General features: G+C 35.5%; 1 protein-coding gene across 2 annotated transcripts; it reads right to left on the reverse strand.

Annotated features, from left to right (window-relative positions):
* Window positions 1-6,237: 6,237 nt before the first annotated feature.
* On the reverse strand, window positions 6,238-9,920 carry LOC141648480 (B-box zinc finger protein 19-like). Of its 2 annotated transcripts, none has more exons than XR_012546029.1 (6): window positions 9,571-9,920; window positions 7,670-7,766; window positions 7,469-7,584; window positions 7,136-7,369; window positions 6,824-7,009; window positions 6,238-6,508 (listed from the first exon to the last, which is right to left on the reverse strand). XR_012546029.1 is itself a non-coding variant. In XM_074457177.1 (6 exons), the coding sequence occupies exons 1-5, from the start codon at window positions 9,661-9,663 to the stop codon at window positions 6,857-6,859; spliced, it is 585 nt and encodes a 194-aa protein (XP_074313278.1). In that variant the 5' UTR covers window positions 9,664-9,915; the 3' UTR covers window positions 6,238-6,508; window positions 6,824-6,856. The 2 variants fall into 2 exon arrangements, 1 of the variants encoding a protein (XP_074313278.1); XM_074457177.1 differs by having other exon boundaries at window positions 6,824-6,901; window positions 9,571-9,915.
* Between the last annotated feature and the right edge of the window lie 327 nt (window positions 9,921-10,247).

Genomic DNA, 10,247 nt, shown 5'->3' on the forward strand with positions numbered 1-10,247 from the left:
CCCTTAAATAAATCAAAAGAGGAAAACAACAACAAATTTTACAAAATTATTAAGAAAAACCTTCAAAACACAGCCTTAGGTCTAAATTAAATATATCCATATCAAGCTCCCTTACAGCAAAGAAAAAAACAAAGAAAGCAAAATATATAACCAAGTATCACGGAAAATTTAATTATTACACCTTGAAACAAAATTTCAACAAAATTATTAAGAAAAATCCTAAAAACAAAAACTTAATAAGCTAACAGGTATTTAATTAAAAGTATAAATTATCCAGTATATATCCATATCAACTATCAACTACCCTTAAATCAAATCATAGATAAACAAATAAATTTGCAATGCATCAAAGAAAATCTAATGATCACACCTCAAAACAACAAATTTGCAAAACTATTAAGGAAACCCTAAAAACGTGTACACTCCCTAGTAAGCACTAATAAACAGCATTATTTAAATGATACCATAACCATTCAAAAGAAAAAACCATAAGTTGCGTGAAAAGCAAGTAATAAAAGTCCATCCACTAACTAATTACTCCATATAATTCTCTACTCATGAAATGCACCTAGAGAGAACTTAGATATTAGTAAAGGGTAATGCTCGTTATCTCCAAATTTTCAAAAAATGATTAAGTTTATCGATTTTTGCTATCTTAACGTTTTTTTTAGGGCGCTATCCTAAAGTTTTTAAATATGCAGAAAATGGTTAAGATTGTCGATTTTTGCTATCCTAAAGTTTTAAATATGCACCTTAACATGAGTATAAAATAACATGAGGAAACTCCGCTAATACCCCGCCCAAAATTTTATTTTTAGATTCACCTCATATGTAACTCCTCTTTCAATGGATAGACTATGTAATAATGTTTCTAAAGGAGTACTTGAAGCTGCAATAATTCATATTATAACTACAAATTACATAGTTCATACGAAACATTGCATTTTTGCTTATATACGATTCATTTTAATACTCCAATATTTACTTATTACGTTAAAATTTACCTAGTTGATGAAACGCAGCCCTAGTAGGCAGCATGTTATTAGTATTTTCCCTCTGCTGTGGGAAATCTTCATCATGATCAACTTCCTGTAATAATAACTCATTTGATGAGAAATTCATTCCATAATTATGTGTTTTTTTTTTTCAAGATTACGGAACTAGGTTCTCAAATGACGTACATAACTATCAGTACAAAAACCAGGGGCGTCTAAGGCCACGGGCAACCATGGGCAGTGAAACCGGGCTTCTGATTAGCTACCGAATTTCCAAGCTTTATTGACGAGATTCTATACAAACCGCGACCTATAGTACACTTGTACATTTATATATAGGGCCTCATTTTTTTTGCGGTGCACCGGGCCTCCATTTATACGAGTATTACTTTAAGACGCCCTTGACAAAAACTAGCAGGGAGGATCGGAATACTCTAAATAATACAATCATGTTCACTAAGCACATTCATTCTTGTATCTTTGACAAGAAGATCATCAACATATATACTATTCGTTTTTCATGGATGAATGAACGTTAACTTTTACTACATCCTCTATGTCAATAGTGTATATGAAAGCGTGTATATATATAGAAAGGAAGTTTGATGCACCTAACTATATACTTCATATTAACATCAACCAGTGGCGGAGCTAAGATTCCTTATTAGGGATGGCGAAAAATTTTAAAGGGAGCAAACGATTAATTTCATAAGGTAGATTTGAATTTTTTTGAAATATTTAACTAAAAACTTCTGATTTTTCAAATTTCAGAGAGAGCGAACGATTAATAGATCATCATAGGGCATAACCGCATTTGGTGACCTCTTCTCGAATAATGTGATCTTCACACATGGTATCCACGGGTCTATCTTCACCTTTCAGCTCTTTGCTTCTTAGCTTATTATCATGAACATACATATTCATCTACATTTATACTCACTCTGTCTAGGTCATTTGTGTACTATAGCGTTTTTGTGGATATAGTTAATGGATGACAAGTGGTTAATATGTCACCAATTATAAAAAGACCTTTTTCAATATAAAAAGGTTAACAAATAAATGAAAAATCCTAAAATAGATAGGTAAACAAATCAGCGGGATCGAAGGAGTAACAAACTCTTTTTCTTCTATCATTACTTGCATACTAATAAGTAATACTCGCTCTGTCCCGGTCATTTGTTCTCCTTTTCCATTTTTGAGTGTCTCAGTCATTTGTTGTCCTTTCTATTTTAAGAATGAACTTGATGAGTAATTTGATCATTCAAACTCAATTTGTTCCACTTGTCATTTAGCTACTGACCCTCTCCTCTTTCCTTGGTCTTTGTGCCAAAACCAAAGGACAACAAATGACCGGGACGGAGGGAGTAAGAAGTTATTTATTGGACTCTCATTACCTTCATATAATAATCATATTCATATATACCACTTTTCCTTGTTGAAACTTCCTTAATCACTTTCCCTTGTTGAAACTTCCTCTATACAAGGACCTTGATAACAAAATGCCGAGGCAACGGCACGCACTTGATAAACCTAATATTAAGACATTATAATTATATGTATATAAAAATATCCGACTTTATTTATTTATTTACTTCGTATTTTGTAATATTATAATATTAACTTCCTTCTAACCGAAGTTACAGACACCAAGTCACCACTCACGACCATCTTGAACCACCCTAGCACCATTACCAAAGTCCATCATCACTCTCCATATATTGATATATAGTACTCGACTACTCCCTCTGTCTCAGTCAATACCGTGAAACTACTCCCTCCGTCCCAGTCCATCATCATTATGTGGTTAAATTATTCAGGAAACCTAGCTATGAAAATAAAATAAATGGAGGGAGTAACATATTTATCGCCTTAGTTCATGAATGATGAATCTATGAAAATAAGAAAAATACAACTCAATTGTAGCAAAACCCTACTTGATTATTTAAGGTATTTTCCACTTACTTTTTGGCACAAGAAATAAGATAAACAAAACACAGTACACTCCGCTTATAATTAAATTTGCACCACACAAAGTTTCTAAAAAAGAAAGAGAGAAGAAAAGATAATTAAACCAAAAATGTAAACCGGGAAGAAAACCGTGAATAGGAAGGAACAAGATATAAGCTCGAAATTTGGAAAAAAAAAATAATACAAAAATTGTGATGGATGCTAACCTCAATGTTGATCACTTCATGAGGAGAAGAATTCCCAAAAAAAGTGGCCATAATATCACAATTACGAATGAAGCTCATAATTCTTGAAATTTGTTGGATAATTATAAATATATGATGAATGAAGCTCATACTTCTTGAAATAATTTATCTATTTGGAAGATAATAATATTTGAGAAGAGCAAGAGACTTGAGTTTGTGACAAGTGGTGAAACTATGCAAAATGATCATGGGCATCCTAACACCCAAGGTTTGAAACATAAGGAGGGCAAAAATGTAATTTCATGCCCTAAAACCCTAGAGTCATGGGCCAACTCACGTGACCCTACCCAAACAAATGATCATTTGGGCTGAGATATTTTTTTTAAAAAATAAAATGATTGAAGTATAAAAGCCCATGAAATGAAGTCCACATAATATGGACATAATAATAGCCCAGCTAAGTAGACGAGCCCATAAAAATACTCCCATTACTTGGGTTCGAAACCTGATTTGTATATTGTAGAGGTGTAACCGAGGTGATCTTGAGCTCGAGTATAGATGGGCGGAGTTCCGCTCTGAAATTGGTCTATTGTTCGAACGCCCCGTGCTACAAAAGTTGGAACTCGGGCGAAAGGTTCAAATTTTCATTTTTCCCACCTTTCAAATTTTATTTAAAAATAAATAAATAAAGAATATATAAACCAACGAGCAACTTCTCTCCCATTTCTAATTGGTTTTGAGATGAAACCTTCCTGAACTTATAAACCGGATTCTCTCTTCTCCCGTACGGGTGCGGACTAGACCTGATAATGAAACTTAACAGGGCTCAAATGCGAGATTCATTTGACCGAGTTTGCACCAAATTTACGGCTACATTAAACTTCCTTGCTGAAATGCTTTGTGCGGTTGTGCCATCTGGTGGTTGACAGGCATGTATGAGGGCTCGTCGAGAGGCGGACTCAGCTCATTTATATCTGCCAAGGTTGTATATATATTAAGCTTCCTTGCTGAATGCTCTGTGCCATCAGGTGGTTCACACTTCACAGGCATGTTGTTTAAGGCACCAACCAGACCGCCTTAGCTCACATTGATCCTTCGGTTTGGCACGCTTGCCAACGAGCGTGAAAACAGCAACAACAGCAAATTCAGTGACACCCATCAATTTATATGGAAGAATAATGTATATCTGAGTTTTGCCAATTTTGTATACAGAGTAATACACAGGAAGTTCAGAAAATGTGCATTACATTACAATATTACATCACATTACATTTCTTGTGCGTCTTAAGGACTTTGTGTTACATTATTTCACCTAACACTCCAACAATCTTGTTCTTTTATTATTTTTTCGACGACCCGGGTTCAGTATTAGCTTAAAATATGTTAATTCTCTTGACTCAATAAAAAAAGAAAAGAAAGAACTACGCGCTTCAGGGTCATCTTAATTTCTTACTGTCTTTACCTCTATTAATCAGTAAATAGAGTATTTTTACATTTTATATTCATCGCGAGGGGTGAGTTTTTACATTTCAGGACAGGTGACTTGCATTGAAAGTAATCTTTTTGAGCTGTTAAAACACCAACTCTTTCCAACTTGTCTCAGGATACTTCAGCGTTCCGAATGGGAATCACATTCCACTTAACCGAGACTCAGGTTAAGCTCCATCTCAGAAACACGGTTTTACCTTGGCACTTGTCCCTGAGATATCCAATTGCTGCAAAAGAATTGAGCGAGGATCGACCTGTATAAGGTGAAAATCCTTTTTCCCCATCAAACTTGGAGTTACAGGCTGCATCAACCCCTGTGCTGCTTTAAGTTTAAAAAGTGACCACAACACGAAGGCTCTTCATATCATCATGAGTTGCTGATGTTGTGTTAAAGCTTGAATCCTTGGATATGTCTCGAGAAGACTCGCCCCTAGTAGAGGAAATGTCGATTGGCATCGGCCATTTCTCTTGATTATTTGGCTGATGCTTGGCCATCGGGATTTGGTTGGAACCTACATCATATACAATACCAACTTCTGTCATTTCTGAACACTAAAAATTTTAATTTCTAGGTCGTTTCAGTAAATTCTTATCATTTTCACACCAACATTACCAAGTTTACCTTACTGAAATGCTTTGACAGTAGATGGCTCACCGATGAGGCGATGAGTTGTTTAAGGCTGAGCTGAGACATAACATCAGTTCGATCCTTTGGTTGCGAATGCAATGTTCTGCCTGAGAAATCTCTCTTTGTTTCCTGCAAATTCATCGAGAAATTCACATAGTTCACAAAGCATTCGATAACTTGACCAGACAGGACAGTCATCACACTCATCAGAAATTTGACCTTTTCAAACACCTGATGACTTTTCATGAATGGTTGAATTAAAGACAAAACGAAGTAATTGATAAGGAAGGAAATAAAGTAAACCTTGACAATGACAGCAGAACAGGAGTGGATTCGTCGAGTTTGATTGCCTTCCTAAACGCTAACCCTTGCAGTAGCTCGGGTTTCACATAAAATTTGTGAAATTCAATGAACAGCATAGTCACTGAGAACCAAAGTCACACAAGACCAAAGCCACAATACTCCGGCAAAAACCTTGACACAAAGAAACATATCGGAATTGTGATCGAAAAATAACTCCATTCTTTCCCAAAGAACTCTCGTTCATAAAATACAGCAATCGCAAACAAAAATAAACTTTAGATAAAGAGGACCTTAACTTTAACCCTTCAATGAAAATTCCAGCAGATACAAATAAATAAGAATTCCAATTCAAACAAAGCTTTATTGTCTTCAACAATTTTTCTACAACTAATATTATAGGATTGAAAACAGTCAGTATCAAAATTACGCTTGTGGCTCCCTTTCCTTCCGAAAAAATAATTATTTATTTGTAAACATGTTAGAAAGATAACATTAGATGGAGTACTTTGTAATATAATTTCTATCACCAGACTCATCTAGTCTTGCAAAATGCATGGCCATCATCTCAAATAACTAGATCAAACATTACACATGAAAGCTGAACAATTTTTCGAAGATGTGGGAAACTGAAAATTACCAAGATTAACATATAAATTTTGAACAATAATAATTGGAACATGATCAATCTCAAAGGGATACTTCATTTTCCTTTTCCATGTACAATTGTTGATTTTTGGTTTGCTTCGGTCTTTTTTATGGCCGGAAATGACTGTATTTACAATCTCCCATCCTATAATCTAAATTTCTATTATTATTATTATACACTTTGAAACAAGTAACTCGGTGTGTCATTGGAGAGAAGCTTCAAATCCGAAAGCTGTGAAATATATCGGGATAGAATCAGCAGGGCAAACAGGTACATTTTGCCTCAAACTCGAATGCTGCAATCACAGGGGAATATTACCTATCAGATTATTTTCACAAACTTTTGAGGCATATAAGCTACATGACATTATTTTGAGGCATGAAAGTTGCAGTGTTGCACTATTCTACATGTTGAGACAAGAGGCAAGATGGTCGTGCTTTAGCAAAGAAAAACGGACCTGAATGTTTAACCAATGTCGTTCTCAGAATCTCAGTTATGAATGTTTCTGTGTTTTTCTAAACTAATACCACCTTAACCATTTCATGATAAAATTAATAGAAACTAGGCACGATAGTAGCTAGATAACACACGCGAGTAATAAATCTAATACCTGGCTTATTTTCCAGGGTCGCTCACTCGCTCTTTAATTTGCTGAATCATCATTAGTCCCGGGTTCAGTATCCATTCCCTGATTCATGTGACATAGCAGTGTACCAGCAATCAGGCCCCGTTTTCATGTCAACAAAGAAAGGAGGCAAATTGTGAAATCAAGGGCTCATGTACGTATACTGTTTCCCTGTCAGTCAGGATATGTTTTCAATAATTACTAAAAAAATCCGTTTAAAAGGTATTTGGCTAAACAACATGTGGTTTTACAAAAGACTTGTGTGATCGGAAGAAGATGACATATTTAGAACAGTACCTGGTTGGTTGGGGATCGTCTACCAGTTCTTTGAGGTCTGGCATTAAGATCGATCATTGTGGCGTCCATTTGGGATTCAGTGTCAACATTACCATTTATAATTGGAACAATGTGGTTTTGCTCTCTCTCGCTCATTGTAGGACCTGATGTTTGATTTGGTTCCCTCCTAACTTCAGTTCGATCAGCCTGTTGAGAGCTCCCATCTCCAATTTGTCCAGATATATCCGCTGGAAACTACAGACAAACAACCATCAATGACCGGAGCTACACATTCTACAGAAAAATAAGATTAATCAACCAACAAGAACCGTTTAGAGCATTTAAGTCTCAAACCTCCGCTCTCTGCCTTAGCAAAAGATATCGTTTGTGTGTTCGTTTGCCACCAACATGTACCGCCATATCACATTGTAGGCAAAGAGAACTCCCATCAATTTCACAGTAGAAGAAGGCTGCATTAAAGTTTCATATATACATCAACTGCGAACAGGAAAAAAACAGACAGATAGCCTTCTTTGAATGTCGAAACCCGCCAACCTGGAGCATTTTCACAAATGTCGCATTTTGGTACAGCGTTAGGGGCATCTAGTCCAACGCGGATATGTCTACTAGCAAGCCTGTTACACTCATGCACCTGCCACAACCATCAAACAAACTTGAAAAACAAGCCAGCAAGTAAAAAAAAAAAAGTCGGAAAATGTCTCTGTGAATGGGAATATAGGATCCATGATTATTTGACGGATTACACGGTCTGATCATTAACAAGCAGAAAGTTGCAACTCCTTAACCTAAGAAACATTCGGTTTAATGAGCAGCAACGAATCCTTTCCCTCCATTTCATTCCATCTCTATTTGCTCACCAAACAAGGAACTCCATCTACCTCCCCTCCTTTTCCCTCCAAATTACACCATCCAAACAAACTCTTAATTTTACCACTGTGACAAGACCTCATCGGTTATATCTCATAGAAATACAGGATGTAGCTTTCATAGAAATATTAGGCAAAACCAGCAGGAGACGGGTGATCATCATGGCAAAAACCCCACACAGATTTCCAACGAGAAGGTAAACATAGCAAGAACCATTGGAGCCAAACCATCCTATCTGCAATTCTGCACCATGACCTCGTGCCATTTCCTACCTAAAACTACCACGAGAAAATGGACCAGTCATTGGCATCATAGCCATAAAAATTACCTCGTGCAATTTTGGGGGACGAGTAACTTGCATCTAACTAAATTTAGGTACGGATACCTAACCAACTTTGTATCAAAGCTTACTTAACCAACAGCATGTCACATCCACAAAGCAACACCAATATGGCACAACCTAAATTCATAAGAACATTGCTTCACTCCCTCTAGTAGTCAATTCATGCATGTTTATCAAAATTTACCCTCCACACTCCAAAAAAAAAACGAATTTTGAAATAGAAGTCAATATCGAAATAACTTTGAACAAAATAAATTACAGTACAAATTAGCAGCAATCAGGCATCTACTTGAACATCTTATGCAGTTAGTTCTTCAGCTTGCTACCTTATTGACTATTGTCCATAAGAAATTGGTACAACTGCACTAGCTGACTGAGGGGACTAGCAGAGACTATCCCTCGAAATAAAAATTTGGAATTGTAGTTAAAAAAATTTCATCTTTACTTCGCTCCATGTAACTTTTCATCTTTGTATTCACTGTTAAATCCTAGCTTCGCCACTCGTTAAGCAAATTCGTTCCAGGAGGGGTGCCTAAGGGAGGCTAGCAGGAGGGGTCGCCCTTCCTAAACATGAAATTTTTGTAAACTTTTACTCAAAATTTGCAAAAAAAAATTAATTATGTTATTGCATTACTAGTTCAACCCCGCTAACTACAAATCCTGATTCCCCTACTAAAATACAACATTAATCAATCCAAAAAAAAAGTACTAAGAAAGAGGGTGCCTTTTGAATTGCCAGTAAAAATTTCCTAAGTTTTTTTCTAATTTACATTATTGCATTACTAGTTCGCCCCACTAATTTCAAATCCTGGCGCCGCTACAGAAAAATCATTAATCAATCCCAACAAAATAAGAAAGATGGCAACTTTTGCATTGCTAGTAACTTTTTTCTAATTTATTTATTGCATTACTAGTTTGGCCCACTAACTATAAATCCTGGTTCCGCTACAGAAAAATCATTAATCAATTACAACAGAATAAGAAAGATGGTAACTTTTGCATTGCTGGTAACTTTTTTCTAATTTACATTATTGCATTACTAGTCCGCCCCACTAACTACAAATCCCGGTTCCGCTACTGAATAAATCATTAATCAATCCACAGTACTAAGAAAGATGGTACCTTTTGCATTGCCAGTAACTTTTTTCTTCTAGCTACAATTCCCAGTTCCGCTACTAAATATACAACATTAATCAATCCAATAAAATAGTAAGAAAGATGGTACCTTTTGATCACAAGCACGGCACAAAGCAGCCTCATCAGCAGCACAAAAGAAAATGGCAGCAGCGCTCTCACAAACATCACAAAGGGTCCTCATTTCTTCCTTTTTTTCCTTAATGTTTCTACTTCATTTGACAAAAACTACGTCGTTTTGTTACCAATTCATGGTTGTAATTTTGTAATGGATTTTTGCATAAGATTACTGGGTTTTTGAGTTTGGATGAAGTTATTATTATATGATTAAATAGTGTGTACAATAAAAATAGTAAAGTTGGTACATGATCATATTTTTCTGGTTACTGTCTGCCTCTTGTGTGCTCTCCTTGGGTTTCTACTTTCTTTTCCGGAAGGTAGGAGCAGTATTTGGCTATTGACCACTTTTCCCGGGTCGTCCCGGTCAATGTACATTAGATGGTATAGTTTTTGAGCATTAAGATAAAGTTTTTGAGTTTTAATCTAAAATTTTTGAGTTTTATTATAAAGTTTTTGAGTTTACTACTTTAATATCAAAGAGTTACATTATAACTCAAAAAAATTATATATAAGCTCAAAAATTTTGATTTTTGACATCATAAAACAAAAATGTAATTTATAAACTCTATAGTACTCGAAAAAATACACAAAAACTCAAAAAGTCATTAAATATGATTTAGTACATCTGATGTACAATTCTTTTTCTCC

This window comes from Silene latifolia, chromosome 3 (assembly GCF_048544455.1).
Source record: "Silene latifolia isolate original U9 population chromosome 3, ASM4854445v1, whole genome shotgun sequence".
Taxonomy (NCBI): domain Eukaryota; kingdom Viridiplantae; phylum Streptophyta; class Magnoliopsida; order Caryophyllales; family Caryophyllaceae; genus Silene; species Silene latifolia.